This window comes from Salmo trutta, chromosome 20 (genome assembly GCF_901001165.1).
Source record: "Salmo trutta chromosome 20, fSalTru1.1, whole genome shotgun sequence".
NCBI classification, from domain to species: Eukaryota; Metazoa; Chordata; class Actinopteri; order Salmoniformes; family Salmonidae; genus Salmo; species Salmo trutta.
The window spans coordinates 53059455-53080398 of NC_042976.1; the positions used below are offsets into that span (position 1 = coordinate 53059455).

Below are 20944 nucleotides of genomic sequence, written 5' to 3' on the forward strand. Positions count from 1 at the left end.
GCTATGTAAGTTATTCACGACAAGTCAACAACAAACCTACAAACTCCATCGCAACAAACTTTTAAAATAAAAAAACAAAGGGCGCTATTCAATCAGATCCAATTCAGCTGACATCCGCATAGCAGTTGTTTTGTCAGTGTTGGAACTGCGTTAGAGCTGTCAAATCCACAAGAGGCTCCTGGCATTAAACCTAAATCGGACATTGCCATTGGCTGCACGGAGTCGCATTAATAGAAATCCCATGCAGCCTTGTTTACAAGTTCAAACACTGGAATGTGATGTAATCTACATCTCGATTGGCTGACAGAAATCCTCATTATTTAATTTAATGATTTTATATTAGAGTGTTATTATTTATATACAGCCTACACTTTCTCGTTCTGAACTTCTAACACGAGTGGAAAAGGTGTGGCTTCATGACAATGACCAAGAGCAGCTGCTCACCGATTTGACAGCTCCAACCCAGTCACACCTCCGACACTGCCAAAACATCAGCTATGCAGGTGTTTGCCATCGTCCAATAACACTTGATCTGATTGAATCTAGGCCAAAGTGTGAACATGGGACACTCTTTCCCTTACATTTTTCCAAACACATAGCCTGTTTCTTTTACAGTATATGACAGACAATTCCTGTCTCAGGAATGAACTCATACATACTGTATAGTTGACTCAGCCGGTGTGGGAAACTATTCAACCTTCCTTTTGAATACAAATGAAGCACATCTTTCCATAAAGTAAAATGCCTTATTTTTGCTGCATCAGGATGGCATTAACATACATTGTTGATTTGTAAGGGAACTTTAAGACAAGCTAATATACTATTTAATCCTATATCCATCAGCCACTGATGTTATGCAATGCAATTTGCTTGAGTTTTTAAACAAATATTCTACAACTGAGAAGGTTGGCTAGTTGATTCCTAGTCATTCTTTCTACCTGCTGCATTGTCTGTATATTTCCCAAACGCTATACCCACATTTGTGTTTTTTCATCAGAAATGATTGCTTATGGGTACCTTCATGTGTGTGTAAAATGTTACTGTTCTCAGATTTTTTTATTCATAGATTTTAGATGTGTATGAATATTTGTTTTGTGTTCAAAACGCTATATATCCATTGTTTAGCTGGAATGGGATGTTCATATCCTGCATATTTGACTGTGATATGTGGTTGTCACACCGAGCTATCTTAAAATGAACAGTAAGCCGCTCTGTATTAGAGAATTTGCTAAATGACAAAAATGTTAAATGTAAATGTATTACATACAGATTGATCTCACAAATGTATCATTTATACAACTATTTACCAAAGAAAGTAGTTATTTCTTACATTTAACTGTGTAAAACCTAGCAGTACTAGTTATTTCTCTCAGTGAGGCGGATATATAGCATTTTGGCAAAAAATACATGATTATTTGACCCTCTGAAATGAAACCATCACGTGATAGATTTTAAACAAATACATGTCTGTCATTGAACAACCCCATGCCATGATTAGATAGTGAATAAACACACCAATCTCTTCATAATTTCTTTAAACAATAAAAGTTCATTTACAAACATTTCTGAAAAATTATATATACAGTGCCTTCTGAAAATATTCAGACCCCTTGACCTTTTCCACATTTTGATACGTTACTACCTTATTCTACAATTGATTAAAATAAATGAAAATCCTTAGCAATCTACACACAATACCCAATTATGACATAGTGAAAACAGGTTTTTAGGAATTTGTGCAAATTAATTAAAAATACATAGCAGAAATATCTTATTTACATAAGTATTCAGACCCTTTGTTATGAGACTCAAAATTTAGTTCATTTGCATCCTGTTTCCATTGATCATCCTTGATGTTTCTACAACTTGATTGGACTCCACTTGTGGTGCCTTTCCAAATCATGATTGGACATGATTTGGAAAGGCACACAACTGTCTATATAAGGTCCCACAGTTGACAGTGCATGTCAGAGCAGAAACCAAGCCACGAGGTCAAAGAAATTGTCCGTAGAGCTCCGAGACAGGATTGTGTTGAGGCACAGATCTGGTGAAGGGTACCCAAACATTTCTGCAGCATTGAAGGTCCCCAAGAACATGGTGGCCTCCATCATTCTTATATGGAAGAAGTTTGGAACCACCAAGACTCTCATTAGAGCTGGCCGCCCGGCCAAACTGAGCAATCGGGGGAGAAGGGTCTTGGTCAGGGAGGTGAACAAGAACCCAATGATCACTCTGACAGAGCTCTAGAGTTCCTCTGTGGAGATAGGAGAACCTTCCAGAAGGCCAACCATCTCTGCAGCACTCCACTAATCAGGCCTTTATGGTAGAGTGACCAAAACAGAAGCCACTCCTCAGTAATAGGAACATGAAAGCCCACTTGGAGTTTGCCAAAAGACACCTAAAGACTCTCAGACCATGAGAAACAGCATTCTCTGGTCTAATGAAACCAAGATTGAACTCTTTGGGCTGAATGCCAAGCGTCACTTCTGGAGAAAACCTGGCACCATCCCTACGGTGAAGCATGGTGGAGGCAGCATCATGCTGTGGGGATATTTTTCAGCGGCAGGGACTGGGAGACTAGTCAGGATCGAGGCAAAGATGAAGTACAGAGAAATGAAAACCTGCTCCAGAGCGCTCAGGACCTCAGACTGGGGTGAAGGTTCACCTTCCAACAGGACAACGACCCGAAGCACACAGCCAAGACAAAGCAGGAGTGGCTTCAGGACAAGTCTCTGAATGGCCTTAAGTGGTCCAGCCAGAGCCCGGACTTGAACCTGATCGAACATTTCTGGAGAGACCTGAAAATAGCTGTGCAGCAATGCTCCCCATCCAACCTGACAGAGCTTGAGAGGATCTGCAGAGAAGAATGGGAGAAACTCTCCAAATACAGGTTTACCAAGCTTGTAGCGTCATACCCAAGAATACTTGAGTCTGTAATCGCTGCCAAAGGTGCTTCAACAAAGTACTGAGTAAAGGTTCTGAATACTTATGTAAATGTAATATTTCAGTGTTAGAAAACATTTTTAAAAACCAATTTTTGCTTTGTCATTATGGGCTATTGTGTGTAGATTGATGAGGTAAAAACAATTTAATCATTTTTAGAATAAGGCTGTAACCTAAAAAAAACTTGGAAAAAGTCAAAGGTTCTGAAAAATTTCAGAAGGCACTGTATATAGTGTTTTGGAATTAAACTGTTCATTTGACTCCTGAATAAATTGTCTTAAATGAGGAGATTCATTAACTAGTGTTAATATGCGATTATCACCAGTCCATGTAACAAATGAACAGCCACACATTAGGAACAAAAGATGAAACCTTATCCTGGACTAAAAAGGACTTTCATTTTAAATGGAGATTCTCCATTGAGAATGCTTTTTAGTCCAGGACTACGGTTAATCTGTGTCTGGGAAAGTGGCCCCAAGTGTTTCAATAAAAAGCCATACTAACTGTTGCAAAGGGTTACCATTGACAGCAAAAGTTGTAATTTATTTAAAAGCAAAATGTTCGAGGTGTACATTTTCAAAATCAGTTGGGCTTAAGTGAATCAACCCTAGGTATTTGTTCAGCACAATATAGGATTTATTAAATATCATAATTCCAGGACAAACATTTACATGCCTGCATGCTTTTTCACCAAAATGGCAGCTATTTGAAAGAATGATGGCTCAGAAATGAAACAAAAACAAACTATAAATTCATATGAATGTCGGTATTGTCGTCCTAATTGATCTACTGCATACACAATACCACCTCTTAACTTTATATACACATACCATATTAATCCACTCAGCTTTTGATAGAGTGAGTTATAGTGTCATTATCATCAGTTCTGGTATATACAACAATGGTAAAAAGGAAACTTTATTGTATTTTCTTCTAATTTAGAAAACATTCAAATCAAATCTCAGTCGTCTCTTTTGATCAACATACGGATAAATTAAAAAAATCACAGAGGTTCTTTCCAAGCTTTATATATTTTTTTTACATCTCGGAATTAAACTTGAAATACAAAACACAACCTCTGAGTCTGATCATGTTCAAAGCTTTGTCGCTGGTTGAAATACAGTATAAAAAATCTTCAGTGCTGTGAATTTCTTTGCGATATTACCAACAGTGTACCCCTTGGTACATTTTTACTGTGCAATTATTTAATTTTTTTAAACAACCAACCTCAATGCATCAAAACCTGCTTTAGCGACTATGTAATGTTGATATCTGTGAGAAAAAGAGTTTCTACATTCAGACACAACCCGTTTCCGGTGTTTGGCCAAACACACTTCCATCGAACTGCTACAGTACACGCAGTGTGACCTGTTTCTGCTACGAAATCCACCTGGGCTCTTGAGAATATTCATCAGATTGTTTTTCTTCTTTAGCTCATCATCTTCTTATCAGTACATCACTGTGGTTTTCAAGAACAGTCTTCCATCTGAAAGAAAGGACACAGTAGAGAGGGATTAGCCAATAGCGTACTGGCCATGCTGATAGTCGACAAAAACACAACCAGTGTGGTTGCTAGCGTGCGTGATCCTTTCCCACAATAACCTAACTGAATAATAATGTTACATTAAATGTTTGAAGAAGTGGATTCTGATTTGACAAAATCTGGAAAACATCAGAAAATCTGATCGGAGATCTTCCAATACACATGGAATAGGCCTACTTTTATCCAATACTCTTCCAATGTCTCTATTTGCTGGAAAATCTAAGTTACTCAAGCATATCATCACTCACAATTGTAGATTTAACAACATATATTAATATTGTTTATCCTACAAAGTCAAGTCTATAATTGTTGCTTGAATGATTTGCATGATCTGTTGGATTAAACTGTGGAATCGAGCAGCAGCAGTTGAAGAGACTCCTTATGCCAGTATTTGTCTGTCTTTGCATTGAAATAGTGAAATAAAACCAGGCCGATACAACTGTCTACATATTTAATCTTCGACAAAAGGCAAATCGTACAAGGGACTGCGTTATCCAACGCTGTCTACCTGCACAAGTGCACGTCAGATGTGTTTAAGACATCTCACCTGACACCCTTGTTTGAACATAATATTGCACTCAAGAAGAGCTTTACACATGACACTTCCTGTACGGAAGGAATGTTTATTGAAAGATATGTGTTGCGTAAAAACCCAAAGTGGGTGGCCAGCAGAGATAGATGGGATGGGCTGAGGGAAGCTGATGTTTGGGATGTGGAATTGGAGACAAGTGGGAGTGGAGTTGCAGTGCGAGAGAGAATGATGGTCAAAGATAAAAGTCAAAAATAAAGTTAAAATAATACATAATAAAAAAAGTACATTTGAATGACACTGAGGGGCAGTGTTTTTACAACTAATGTCGGTTTGCCTGAGGCTGATGCAGTGCAGGTGTTTGTACACATGCATATACACACACTCTCATTCAAATAAACGCATACAAGTACACACACATACATGTAATAGTGCCAGACATGCACACAAACATATACAGTTGGCATTGCTGTTATGCTTTTAGTTCTCCTTGATGTCCTTTGTTTAATATTTGTACATTTTTTATTGTGTTTATTTTTTTTTTTAAATGCATTGTTGTTTGCTGTTTTTCTTCTGTCTTTTTTCTCTTTAGTTCATTCTATTGGTTGTTGGTGCATTCTTGGGGGTGGGGAATGGAATTAATTGTATTTTTTTTTTCTTCTTGGGGGGGTTGAGAGACAGCTATTGGGGAACTGTGTAGGGGATCATGGAGGGTTCGGGTTCACGTTTTTGGGCCTTGTGGGAGATCCGTCAACGTGCCCTTGAGCAGGGCATTGACCCTGGATGCTTCTGTGTCGCTCTGAATGGGAGTCTGTTGGATGACTAGTATGATGTAGTTGTTGAGTGGCTTCACTGCAAGTATATTGTATGTTTCAGATATTCAATAAAAAGTGTTTATTGAAAAAGGCAGAGCCATTCTTCTCTGATGCTATCTCCAGACACCTGCAGCCTAACGAGCTTTGTCCATTTTCAAAGAACACTCGTCTCTGAGTGGTACGCCTGAGCGAGCGGCACTGCCTCTGACGCGGAGCTGGTAAAAGCATCTGTTAGGCGCAGCTCAGGAGCATGTTTGACATTTATTACCCCGTATTTCCTCTGCGCTGCATTACTGTGCTTTAAGCAGCCCTTTCTTCTCTCTGGCAGTGAACCTAAATAATTAAATTTAGAAGGGAAAAGCACACCGAAAGACTTAAAGCAGCGACAGCTTGAGGAGAGCAATGTGTTGCTGCCTGGCAGTCAGATATGACACAATGTGAGGTCCGAGACACAGAGTGACATCTAGTAGAAAATGGTACGTTGTTATAGGCCTTGAAGAGACTCACATTCATTGATCTTCTGTAATCTCACTATTGGACCATTTAACCTTTGGTCTCTTAAGGCCCATGGCACACTGGCAATATTTTGAGCCATATATGAATCAGAGGAGCCTCTCGATTCTATACGGAAAATGCAATAGAATATGATGAAACCTTCCTCCATAAACATTTAGATGAGTACATGTTCTCGCTCACTAATTTCCTAAACCTCGCAACCAATGATACAACATTTAATGATAGGACAGCATCCATCACTGCACCGTGCACCTAAATACCTAGCCTTCTGTCGTCGATGCATCAGTGTACTGTATGTATGTGTATGAAAAGCTGGGTGGAAAAAGAACAAAGGCTTGTTGTGGGGAGGTGGAGGGGAAAGACAAACACAGGGGCTAATTATCCGACACTGCCGTGGGTCTCCAAGGCATTGCACTCTGGCCGCCTCTATTCAAGCAACACTGCAGAGTTGTGTGTAAAAGCCATTACAGTGTGAATGCAAAGGGCTAAAAATAAAGGGAAGAGAGGAAGGTGGTGGTGGTTGGAGGGGGTTGGATGGGGAGGAGAGTATAGACACATCCATGGTGGATGAAATGCTATGCATGCCACCTTTCTCTGCCTTTCTGTCTGATCGGCTTCACTGTCACAGCTGTTTATAGGGAATTGTGAGAATGGTATGGGGAGGTGAAAGTGTGGCTGATTATCACTTTTGATAAGTTGTGAAGTAACACATCAGGCATTGTAGTGTGCAAAACATCACATTGCTCAGGGAAAATAAAAAAGATCAGGAGAGAATTAAGAAATGTATTTTTGACACAAGGTTCTCTTGGAAATTTTAGAGACCATTTTCAATTTGGGCAAACAAATTGATGGAACTCCTTACATGTTTGTTCTGTTTTAATCAACTTACACCGCCTCAAGTTTGCAATATTACTGCAAATGTTGAAACATACTGATTTACATTTTTGAGTGAGAAATATTGATGAAAGAAAGACTCATTAAAATATGTAAAAACTTTAGCCATTTGTATAATGAAATCAAGATGAAAAGTTCATTAAAGGGGATAAATATTTCATTAGATGTTGAATAAAACAATGCTTTTTGGGCTTCTCTCAGCATAAAATTCCTTTTGAAAGATTAATTAATACATTTACATTATGCAAATGTAGCTCATGCAAATATTTTATGAAGACAATTAAAGGACTTTTTTAATTTTTTTGTTTCACTGACATTCACTCATTTAATTTTTATTGTACATTAACTGTTTTGATGTTTAATCTCGCAACAAACAACTATCTCTCGGTGCAGGGTCATGTTAACTTGCCCAACACATCGAAGGGCAAACAGGTTGGAACCAGAGAAGAGATACTGGGGAAGATATTCAGGCGAGAGTTGCAGTCCCAGTAGCATGGCTGTCTGGTAGCTGCTACAACAGCCAGAACTGCCTCTTGGAACTGATTCAAAAACACTGCAAAAGCAATTAATAAACACAGACTGTGTTAATATCGCAGAATTAGAGAAGTGTGACAAAAGACAAATAACTAATTATTTCTATCTTAAAAATTATGCTCTCGTTAATTTGTTTTCTCGCTCTCTCTTGCCCTAGCCTGAGTTGTGTGTTGAAAATATAACATACATTTCTCTTGGCTTTTATGCGTGTGATAGGCTTGGGTGTTTTTTCACGCGTTTTCTTTGCTTGTGTAATTTATCAACATAATTTTGTCATTTGAGGGTAATTACGGTTTACTAGGCTGGTGACAGAGGAGGGGAGAGCAGAGGAGACATGGGTGGCAGACAAATGCTTCTCTAATTGAACAAAAGCACACATTGTTCCGTGTTAACTCAACCTTCTCCTATGTCTATTCTTTAAGGCCATGATCACTGGCATTGAGCCGAAGAAATGACGCTTCATAGCTACAGTGAGAAAGGCATCTGCTGCATGGCCAAATTGTATCTGAACATTAGAGAAAACATGTATGTTTATTGTCTATGACACTGTCAATCTACCATTGCAATAGTTGGTACATGGCAATTACTATTTCTTTGATCACACACAAAGAAAATTGTAATGCAAAAAATAAGGAAGTTTGAAAAGTTAAGAATCCATTTAACAATTAAACTATAAAGAGCTGTTCAATGTCAATCTTAATGCTTATAATTTCAAATTAAGGCTGCTAAATATACTAATTTTGCAACACATGGGGGGCTATAAATGTTCTCTATCCATAAGTGAATATTTTTGGTGAATTTATAACATTTGGTTTTCCTTTTCTGGGACAGCTGCCCTTTTCACATCTCTCCACTGACTGAATGACATTTCATTAAGCAAGAATCCTCCCTCCTTATGGTACAAATTGCTCGATTTGTTCGCTTATTATTTCTTATTTGACAAAAATATATTTTTAACCCTGTGAGACCCAAGCATTTTATTACCCCTCAGAAAGGTTAATAGGCCTCTGATTATGAATATTGTAAATTTGAAGTTTGTAGAAATAATTTATGGAAATGTGGAAAAAAATGCAACATTGTGCTTCAATGGTAGCAAAACATCTGTGGTAAGAAAACTGTGAAATTCTATTAAAATCACATCAAAATGGATCAAATATTATCTAATGGTATATATATTTGAAATTAATGTTTTGTCTGAAATATACACATTCGTAAATTTGACCAATCCAAGTTGGAGTATTTTGCTATCAAAAACATATATTTTGTAGGTTTCCTATGTATGGAAAACCTCTAACTTACTTTTAGTAATATTTGGTTGTCCTTTCTTGCTTCATTTAGAGAGATAACATTCTTACTTTTTACCATAAATGGTTGTCAAAGGCAGTATTCTGACCTAATAAACCACACTGTTTCCCTTCCAAATTCTGCAAATACTTCAAGAGTAACTTTGATGCCCCATCTACACATCAAAAATGAATATCTTTAATAAAAAGTGTGGTTTATTAGGTCAGAATACTGCCATTGACGACCATTTATGGTAAAAAGTAAGAGAACGTTCTCTAAATGAAGCCAGAAAAGACAACCAAATATTACTAAAAGTAAGTTAGAGGTTCCCAGCAAACGGGACGTCCTAACGTTCCCATTAGGTCCTTTAAGGGTTTCGGCGTGACGTTACCCTATTGACATTCTTGGAAAGATCTAAGATACTAATGAAGTAGTGAGAGGTGACGTGCTCCCAAATTGCACCATATTCCCCACAATCTCCTAGTTATGTTGCCTACCCAAGGTATTAGAATCCCTGATCAACTCCCAGCTGAGAACTTTTAACCTGTTAGGGCTAGGGGGCAGTATTTACACGGCCGGATAAAAAAAACGTACCGATTTAATCTGGTTACTACTACTGGCCAGTAACTAGAATATGCATATAATTATTGGCTTTGGATAGAAAACACCCTAAAGTTTCTAAAACTGTTTGAATGGTGTTTGTGAGTATAACAGAACTCATATGGCAGGCAAAAACCTGAGAAGATTCCATGCAGGAAGTGGCCTGTCTGACAAGTTGTTGTTCTTCTTGCCTCTGTTTATTGAAGAGTGAGGATCTTTGCTGTAACGTGACACTTCCTACGGCTCCCATAGGCTCTCAGAGCCCGGGAAAAAGCTGAACGATATCAAGGCAGCCCCAGGCTGAAACACATTATCGCTTTTGACAAGTGGCTGATCAGAGGACAATGGGCTTAGGCGCGTGCCCGAGTCGACCCCATGCTTTATTTTCTTTCGTCTGTTTACCTAATTGCAGATTCCCGGTCGGAATATTAATCGCTTTTTTACGAGAAAAATGGCATAAAAATTGATTTTAAACAGCGGTTGACATGCTTCGAAGTACAGTAATGGAATATTTAGAATTTTTTTGTCACGAAATGCGCCGTGCTCGTAACCCTTATTTACCATTCGGATAGTGTCTTGAACGCACGAACAAAACGCCGCTGTTTGAACATAACTATGGATTATTTGGGACCAAACCAACATTTGCTATTGAAGTAGAAGTCCTGGGAGTGCATTCTGACGAAGAACACCAAAGGTAATCAAACTTTTCTAATAGTAAATCGGAGTTTGGTGAAGGCTAAACTTGCTGGGTGTCTAAATAGCTATCCCTGTAATGCCGGGCTATCTACTTAGAATATTGCAAAATGTGCTTTCACCAAAAAGCTATTTTAAAATCGGACATATCGAGTGCATAGAGGAGTTCTGTATCTATAATTCTTAAAATAACTGTTATCCTTTTTGTGAACGTTTATCGTGAGTAATTTAGTAAATTGTTAGTAAATTCGGCGGAAGTTTGTGGGGGGTATGCTAGTTCTGAACGTCACATGCTAATGTAAAAAGCTGTTTTTTGATATAAATATGAACTTGATTGAACAAAACATGCATGTATTGTATAACATAATGTCCTAGGGTTGTCATCTGATGAAGATCAAAGGTTAGTGCTGCATTTAGCTGTCTTCTGGGTTTATGTGACATTATATGCTAGCTTAAAAAATGGGTGTCTGATTATTTCTGGCTGGGTACTCTGCTGACATAATCTAATGTTTTGCTTTCGTTGTAAAGCCTTTTTGAAATCAGACAGTGTGGTTAGATTAACGAGAGTCTTGTCTTTAAAATGCTGTAAAATAGTCATATGTTTGAGAAATTGAAGTAATAGCATTTCTAAGGTATTTGAATAACGCGCCACAGGATTCCACTGGCTGTTACGTAGGTGGGACGATTTCGTCCCGCCGGCCCTAGAGAGGTTAACTTCTCACTATTCTAAATATGCACCAATCTGGTTTTAACTTCTCACTGTCATGATTCTCTAAAGCTGAACCCAGAAGCAGACCAGGACAAGGTGGGTAAAATGAAGGTGAGTATTTACAGACTCGTGGTGAAAATAGAATAATCCAGGAGACGGAGCAGCAGCGGAGGTGAGTTGATGAGAGTGAGTAGGCAGATCCAATGACGTCACTGAAAACACCGACGACCAGGCAAGGGGGTTGAATGTTCCGGGAGGATGACTGTAGACAGAGTAAACGGGAGTGAGTAACCGGCAAAAAGTACAAAACAACAAAACTAACTCTGGTAACATGAGGCTGATACGCTGACACAACATACTGTTCATTGCTAACGATCCGTCAGGGAATGGATGTCAGGTCAGAGCTTATGAAGAGAAGAGGTGATGATCAGGACCAGGTGTGCAGATGGCTGATGAGATGCAGGTGCGGTTAATCAAGAGATCTCCTGCCTAGCTTCGTCGCCTGGCAACCAGACAGGGTGTGTTCAGAACCCTCAGGAAACCACTCCAAAACAGAAAACAGGTAGCTCAGGTAGAAAACAGACTCAGGAAGCGGGATTCATGACGGTACCCCCCCTCCGAACAACACCGGGCGGACAACCCGGAGCGCCAGGATGGAGGCGGTAGAAGTCACGAAGGAGGTCATTAAGGATCTGACGCCGAGGAATCCAACTCCTCTCCTCAGGACCATACCCCTCCCAGTCCACGCGATACTGGAAACCCCGATCCCGCCGTCTGGAATCCATGATGCGGCGCACCGTGTAGACTGGACCACCTCCAATCATCCGAGGAGGAGGAGGAGGCGGAGGGGGCAGCAGAGGACTGAGGTGCACAGGCTTGAGACAGGAGACATGAAAGGTGGGATGGACTCTGAGCGTTCTAGGCAACTTAAGTCGAACCACAACAGGATTGATCACTCTCTCCACCACAAACGGACCAATGAACTTCGGTGACAATTTCTTCGACTCAGTCCGCAGAGGAAGATCCTGTGTAGCCAACCATACCTTATCTCCGATGGCATAAGCGGGGGCTGGAATCCGGCGACGATTCCCCTGGAGCTGATACCGGTCAGAAACTCTGAGAGCCTTTCTGGCCCAATGCCAGGTCCGGTGGCAACGACGAATGTGGGCCTGGACAGAGGGTACCGAGAGATCCTTCTCCTGAGCAGGAAACAAGGGAGGTTGGTAACCGTACAGGCACTGGAAGGGAGACATCCCAGTAGCAGATGTAGGGAGAGTATTGTGGGCATACTCAACCCATGGCAACTGAGAGGCCCAAGAGGCGGGGTTGGAGGAGACAAGGCAGCGCAGCGTGGATTCCATCTTCTGGTTGGCTCTCTCCACCTGACCATTAGATTGAGGGTGAAATCCAGATGTGAGACTGACAGTAGCTCCAATGGCCAAACAGAAGGATTTCCAGATAGCAGAGGTAAACTGAGGACCACGGTCGGAAACTATGTCACTGGGCAACCTGTGGACCCTGAAAACCTCCCTAACCAGGATCTTGGATGTCTCAGAGGCAGAGGGAAGCTTGGAGATGGGCACAAAGTGGGCGAACTTGCTGAATCTGTCCACAATAGTCAGAATGACCGTGTTCCCATCAGAAGAGGGCAATCCAGTGACAAAGTCCAGAGCCAGATGCGACCATGGTCGCCGGGGAATAGGTAGGGGGTGAAGAAGTCCAGAGTTGGCCCGATTGGCACCTTTATTCTGTGCACATACTGGGCATGCAGCAACAAACCTCCGGGTATCTTCTCCCATGGCAGGCCACCAAAATCGTCTGCGTAGTAACGCCATCGTCCGAGCCACGCCAGGGTGACAATCCATCTTGCTGGCGTGGGACCACAGCAGAACAGACAGACTCAGGCACAAACAACCGACCGGGTGGACCGTTACCGGGACCGGGCTGCGTCCGAAGGGCCGCCAGAACCTCCTCCTCAATCCTCCACGTAACTGCTCCCACGACGAAGTTCTGGGGAAGAATCGTCTCGGTCTTGGCCCCACTCTCCTCCGTCTTGGAGAACATCCGGAACAAGGCGTCCACCTTGCCGTTCTTAGACCCAGGTTGGAACGTCAGGGAAAAATGAAAGCGTCAAAAAACAAAGCCCACCTGGCCTGACGCGAGTTGAGACGTCTAGCCGATTGCACATAAGCAAGATTCTTGTGGTCAGTCCAGACAATAAACGGTTGCTCCGCTCCCTCCAACCAGTGGCGCCACTCCTCCAAGGCCAGTTTCACCGCGAGGAGCTCCCGGTTACCCACATCATAATTCCTCTCTGCAGACGAAAGACGACGAGAGTAGAAGGCGCAGGGATGGAGTTTACCGTCAGTGGAGCTTCGCTGGGACAGGATGGCGCTAACCCCCACATCAGACGCGTCCACTTCTACGACAAACTGCCGGGCAGCGTCAGGTTAAGAGAGAATCGGGGCATTGGTGAATCGACTCTTCAAATCCCGAAATGCTCGGTCTGCCTCAGGATTCCAACTGAAGGTCCTGGTGCTAGAAGTCAGGGCAGTTAATGGAGCGGCCACACGGCTGTAGTCACGGATAAATCTACGATAGAAATTCGCAAACCCCAGAAACCTCTGGAGCTGCAATCTCGTACCGGGCTGGGCCCAATCCAGAACTGCCCTAACCTTCTCTTGGTCCATCTTAATCTCCCCCCGAGGAAGGATGTAGTGTGGGCGTGAAAGTCACTTCTCGGCCTTCACAAACAGGCGGTTCTCCAACAATCGCTGCAGAACCTGCTTGACATACTGGACGTGGCTGGAAGGCTCCTTAGAGAAGATCAAAATGTCATCCAGGTAAACGAACACAAACAGACCGATCATATCTCTCAAGACGTCATTAACCATGCTCTGGAACACTGCTGGAGCATTGGTCAGTCCAAATGGCATCACCAGATACTCAAAATGACCCATCGGTGTATTGAAACCAGTCAACCACTCGTCCCCCTCTCTGATACGGACCAGATGATACGCATTGCGTAGATCTAGCTTAGTGAACACCGTAGCACCCTGTAAGGAGTCGAAAGCTGAGCTCATCAATGGCAGGGGATACTTGTTCTTGACCGTAATATCATTCAAACCCCGATAATCAATACAAGGTCGAAGAGAGCCATCCTTCTTACTCACAAAAAAGAATCCTGCCCCCAGGGGTGATGACGAGGGATGAATGAGACCAGCAGCTAGAGACTCCTGTATGTAGGTCTCCAAAGCTTACCGTTCAGGTCGAGAGATACTGTATAACCGTCCCTTGGGATAAGCAGCTCCAGGGAACAGGTTAATGGAACAATCATATGGTCGGTGGGGAGGAAGTGACAGAGCCTTCTGCTTACTGAACACTTCACCCAATTCGTGATATGTTTCAGGAACAAATCTGGGGGGTAGAATAAATTACCTGACTGGGAACAGAATGGGAACAGGCCGTCTTAAGGCAGGTAGCATGACATTCAGTGCTCCAACTAGTTACCTTGCCAGTCACCCAATCGAACGTGGGATTGTGTTCTCTCAGCCAGGGGTATCCAAGAACCAGAGGAACATGGGGAGAAGGCAGAATGAAGAAGGAGATAACCTCTGAATGATTCCCTGACAACAGCATCTTAACCGGTTCAGTCCTCATAGTGATACGTGCCAGACTACTGCCGTTCAGAGTGGTTGCTTCAATGGCTTCCGGTAACTTCTCCTTGAAAAGCCCCAGCTGTTTCACCAAGTTGGCATCTATAAAGCTGCCATCGGCACCTGAGTCGATAAAAGCGTTAATCGCTAAACTCTGATTCTTGTTCATGAGTGTAGCAGGAAAAAGGGGTCTAACAGAACTATTGAGAGGTTGAAACTGACTCGCTAAAAGACCTCCCAAACTTAGAGAGCCGGGCAGTTTAACAGGCGCTGGGGACAAGCGGAGATGTAATGTCCCGAGTTACCACAGTAGAGGCAGCTGTTGGTCTCACGTCTACGTTGGCGCTCCTCCTTGGTTAACCCGTGCCGCCCCACTTGCATGGGTTCAGGATCTGGAAGCAGGACCCCTCCACTAATCCCGTGAGGTGAATAATGAGCGGCTCGTTCCGGTCCACTTCCTGACCCGAATGGTACCCGAGTAGCTGATTGATTGGACGTGCCCCATTGCTTCTCCCTCCTTCTCTCTCGGATTCTGTTATCCACCCGAATAGCTAATGCTACCAGACTGTCCAGGTCACTAGCCTCAGGATAGGAGATCAACTCATCCTTGAGTTGCTCCGACAACCCCTGGTAAAATAAATATATATATATAAAAAATTGCTTGTAGTGATTCCTCATTCCACCCACTCTCCACAGCCAATGTCCTGAATTTAATAACAAATTCTGCCACACTGCGAGCACCTTGGCGAAGAGAGAACAAACGCTTAGCTGCGTCCCTACCTCGGACAGGATGGTCAAAAAGCTTCCTCATCTCTGCCGTGAACTCCTGGTATGACACCAAGCAGGTGTCCTGTCGTTCCCATATGGCTGAAGCCCACTCCACAGCTCTTCCACGCAGCAGTTCAATAACAAAAGCTATCCTAGCCTTGTCTGTGGCGAAAGAGTGGGGCTGCAGATCAAACACTAGCCCACACTGCATAAGAAACGAACGGCATCTTCCCAAATCCCCTTCGTACTTATCTGGCGTCGGAACCTTGGGCTCACGGAAGGGAACATCTCCAGAAGCGACAGGTGAGAGGGGTGAAGTAGGTGGTGGATGATCCGCCGGCAAACTGAGCTGAGCCTGGATACTCGTCAGACTAGCAGAAAAGTTCCGAACCGAAAGCGCGATCTCCTGTAGCGCCGTGCTGTGTTGTCCCAACATCTTCTCCTGATGGGAAATGGCATGGCGAACGGAGTCCAGGTCCGCTGGGTTCATTTCTGGCCGGATCGTTCTGTCACGATTCTCTAAAGCTGAACCCAGAAGCAGACCAGGACAAGGTGAGTAAAATGAAGGTGAGTATTTATTTACAGACTCGTGGTGAAAATAGAATAATCCAGGAGACGGAGCAGCAGCGGAGGTGAGTTGATGAGAGTGAGTAGGCAGATCCAATGACGTCACTGAAAACACCGACGACCAGGCAAGGGGGTTGAATGTTCCGGGAGGATGACTGTAGACAGAGTAAACGGGAGTGAGTAACCGGCAAAAAGTACAAAACAACAAAACTAACTCTGGTAACATGAGGCTGATACGCTGACACAACATACTGTTCATTGCTAACGATCCGGCAGGGAATGGATGTCAGGTCAGAGCTTATGAAGAGAAGAGGTGATGATCAGGACCAGGTGTGCAGATGGCTGATGAGATGCAGGTGCGGTTAATCAAGAGATCTCCCGCCTAGCTTCGTCGCCTGGCAACCAGACAGGGTGTGTTCAGAACCCTCAGGAAACCACTCCAAAACAGAAAACAGGCAGCTCAGGTAGAAAACAGAATCAGGAAGCGGGATTCATGACACTCACTCTATTCTAAATATGCACCAATCTGGTTTTAACTTCTCACTCTATTCTAAATATGCACCAATCTGGTTTTAACTTCTCACTCTATTCTAAATATGCACAAATCTGGTTTTATCTTCTCATTCTATTCTAAATGTGCACCAATCTGGTGTTAACTTCTCACTCTATTCTAAATATGCACCAATCTGGTTTTAACGTCTCACTCTATTCTAAATGTGCACCAATCTGGTTTTAACTTCTCACTCTATTCTAAATATGCACCAATCTGGTTTTAACTTCTCACTCTACTCTAAATGTGCACGAATCTGGTTTTAACTTCTCACTCTATTCTAAATATGCACAAAATCCCGTAGATCACTTTACACTTTACATTACTCCCTTCTTGTTTACAAAGCTCTGCTCCACAAGCCTCCAACATACCTCACTTCCCTGTTGAAATATAAAAATATAAGACACCAAACCCGTTCGCAGGGTTGGTTAACTCTTGAGATCCCACTTGTTTCCACTATCCGCCTTTAGTATTAATGCACCGCAGTTATACCTTACAAAACAAATTACACCTGGATTCCCTGGTGCCAATAGGGCAGTTTAAATGAGTTTACTGAATTGTGCAACTGTTTCAATTGATTATTCTAACTTGTTGTAATAACCTGATGTAATGTATTTATAGCTCTCTTGTATTGTTTTATATTTTTGTTGTTGTCCTCAGGGCACCATTGTAAATGGGAAACTGGTCTCAATTGGGTGCCCCTGAATAAATAAAAGTTATTTGCCCTGGTCAAAAGTAGTGCACTAGATAGGGAATACACTACATAGGAAATACGTGTCATTTGGGATGCAGTCTTCAGAGGTTATCACCACCCTCCACTTCATATCCAAGACCCCACAAGGCAAACAAACAAGTGATTAATGTGCTGTGGCCCAGCCCCCCCAGTGCTGTGGCCCAGATGGCAAGCTGTACACTTCAACAGCAGGCAGAGTTAACACTAATGCTCAGAGAGAGAGAGGAGAGAAGAGAGAGAGAAGAGAGAGAAGAGAGAGAGATATCAGGTTCATGTACCTTGTATTGCCCTCTCAGCATCTGTTCTTCCAGTGCTGCGGTCACTCTCCATCTCTGGGGTCAGTGAGTCTGGGACAGCAGAGGGATAGAACAGAACCGCTGTTAAAGTGGAACTGACGGGGTTTTAGCAACATAAAACCCTATTAAAATATGTTCATATACACCCCCAGGAATAATATGAAACCTTTTTTTTTTACATTTTCTGACAAGCGAGCACTTAGACATGGTCATTTTCACGTTTTCATAAATTCATAGAATGGCATTTGTGAAAATTATATAGCAATATAGAGTGGGAAAGCGTCCGACTACTGTTCTCCATTGTTTATCAGTGCAATGTTGATGGCCAAATAGCTGAAAAAGGTTTAGAGGATTAATCTAATGTTCCCTTATTATATTTTATCTCATCTCGCTCTGGCTAGCATTAGTTGTTGATCTGGTTGTTGTTGATGTGCATATGCAACTGAGGGAGAGATAGCCTGCCTTTTCATGGTTGTTTGATCAATAGGACTGTGAAGTTTCACAATGTAAGAGGACTTCCGTGGTGTGTAAATATTTGCAGAAACCCATTCAGGTGTATTTTGTTGCTTTTGGTGAATGTGTTCTGATGATCTGAAGTTGTGCTGTTGCTACTGCCTGAAACCACACAGTCCAGTTCAAAGTGAATGATGACAGGCCCATGTGACAAATGGCTTATTTGCATATAGGTCAACTGTAGTTCTGATTGGCTATGGTGCACCGGTCCGTGTAGACTCTGGTCCTGGACAAGACAGGTGTTTTTATTAGGTTTTATCTATTGCAGTGTCCATTAATTGTCCAAACGCATACGATGCTGTATATAGCATTTTAACATATATATTTAAAAAAATAGAGATTTTTTTGGGGGGGGCACTGCATGGATCCCCAGTGCGGTTGAACGCAGCATTGCTGTACGCAGCACTCAAAATGTATTGTAGTTGAGTAGCCAGCCAAGGCTACTGCTCAAATGCAATGCAATTTAAGTTGAATTCACTGATGTGCGCACATCAGGCTGTAATTTCATAAAGTAGATGACTTAACTGTTGACTTATTTATACTCACTTGTGTGTCCTATGCGGCCCAGCGGGCCTTGTGTTTGACACATGTGCACTAGCCTATTAGCCACGTTATGACTGACTTGTTATCATTGCCCTTGCTACTTTGATTGTATTGACATTCCCAGCCTTACATTTGTCAGTTTTTGTCCAGAATATTCAGTCATTCAAACTGAAACAGTGCATCCTGAATGGAGGCAGCAAACAATGTACCAGGCCAGATGTGATTTACAACCTAATAGCAATATTTTCTGGACTACCAAGAAATACATTGGTGAATTATATTAATCATGCATTGAACTGCATTCATATATTCTGCCAACAATGCCTTACTGTACATCATGGAATTTTGAGTCAAATAGAAACTATTTAAAACCTCTTATAAAGTTTGTTTTTAACAATTTTTTTGACTGATATTATAATTGTCTGTTAGTTTCATATCTGGAAAGTAGTGCAAATGTTGTCTGTTCCACTTTAAACATCCTTCACATGGACTAGCCACACTAAACGCTTTCACTGAAAAACTCAATTTCCTGTAAGTGAAAAATATTGTTTATTTGAATAAGGACCGATACAATAAGACATTGAATGATCAGTCAAATTGCTGAATCATGATTTAGCTTGATATAACTTACAAAATGTAAAGACAATAACCTATAACACTATGAGTTATTAGCACAACACTGTGATTGAGTGTAACTGCGATCTATTGTCTTTAGCTAGCACTCAAAACAAAGGAAAGAAGAAAAGAGTAGAGCAGTAGAACACAGTACAGGACAGGACAGTACAACACTCTATGATCCCCCAAGAAGCATATTTCTTTGTTGCAAAAGTGAAATACATACAGAAATACATACAGAAAGCATATTAATATGTCACACCCTGATCTGTTTCACCTGTCTTTGTGCTTGTCTCCACCCCCCTCCAGGTGTTGCCCATCTTCCACATTATCCCCAGTATATTTATACCTGTGTTCTCTGTTTGTCTGTTGCCAGTTTGTTTTGTTTCATCAAGCCTACCAGCGTATTTCCCTGTGCTCCCTTCTGTCTCTAGTTCCTTTTTTCTAGATTTACCGGTTTTTGACCATTCTGCCTGCCCTGACCCTGAGCCTGCCTGTTGTTCTGTACCTTGTCACACCACTCTGAACTAGCCATGACGAACCCAGCAGACTCGGGCCACCTCTGCAACGCCGTTTCCTCCCAAGGAGCCACCATTGGAAGGCACAAAGAGTTGCTTTGTGGTCTTATGGATGGGTTCCAGACCTTGGCCGAATGCAATGACCGCGCTGGACACTTTGCTGGAGCAATTCTGCTGGTTGTTTGTCAGGCAGCCCACCACAAAGGTAACCTCCCAGCCCCTCAGTAACCTGGCTGTTAGCAGCGCGGCCTCCCTGGCCCCCCGGTTTCCTGAGAGCCCCGCTTACCTCCCCCAGAATGCTTCGCTGGAGAGTCAGCGTTTCTCGCGCAGAGTTCTCTCATCATCGAGCTGCAGCCCTCCTCCTTCCCCTTGGACCACTCGAAGATAGCGCACTTCATCACGCTGATGTCCGGGAGTGCTCTCGCCTGGGCTATGGCCGTTTGGGAACAACAATCTGCCATATGCTTCAGTCTGGAAGAGTTCGTGGTGGAGGTGAAGAAGGTTTTTGATTCTCCATTGTCCGGGAGAGAGGCTGCCCGGAAGTTACTCCAGCTTTGGCAAGACTCCCGTAGTGTGGCAGAATATGTGGATTTCCGTTTGTTGGCAGCTGAGAGTGCGTGGAACCTGGAATTGCTGTTCGACATGTTCCTGCAAGGAGTATCGGAGGAGGTTATGGACAAACTAGCAGCCCGGGAACTACCGACGGATCTCGACTCACTCATTGCCTTGACCATCCGGATCGATGGGCGGCTACGGGAATGCAGGAAGGAGAGGGGTCCGATTCCACACGTCTCCGTTGCCTGAGTCTCCGAAGTCTGCCGTATCACCTCTTCCTCAGCCAATGCAACTAGGCAGAGATAGGCTGTCCCCAGCCAAACGTCTACACCGGCTTCACACAAAGAGTTGCCTGTATTGCGGTACTACTGGTAATTTCATGTCCTCCTGTCCACTAAAAGACCAGGCTCACCAGTAGGGGCAAGTAGTCTGGTGGGCCATACGGAGAACATATACTCTCCCCTTACTCACACCCCTTTCCATGCCATCCTGCTGTGGGGGAATCAGTCGAAATCTCTCCGGGTACTCATCGACTCTGGGGCCGACAAGAGTTTATGGACGCTACCATGG

The 20944-nt window shown here is 42.7% G+C and overlaps 1 protein-coding gene across 2 annotated transcripts in view; it reads right to left on the bottom strand.

Annotated features, from left to right (window-relative positions):
* Positions 1 to 3449: 3449 nt before the first annotated feature.
* Positions 3450 to 20944, bottom strand: part of dachd (dachshund d) — a 348937-nt gene continuing 331442 nt past the window's right edge. For both annotated transcript variants that reach the window (XM_029703673.1, XM_029703674.1), the window contains exons 10-11: positions 17613 to 17681; positions 3450 to 4429 (exon numbers count right to left, since the gene is read on the bottom strand). In XM_029703673.1, the coding sequence (XP_029559533.1) occupies positions 4392 to 4429; positions 17613 to 17681 (107 nt within the window). In that variant the 3' untranslated portion in view covers positions 3450 to 4391. The remainder of the gene's footprint in view (positions 4430 to 17612; positions 17682 to 20944) is intronic.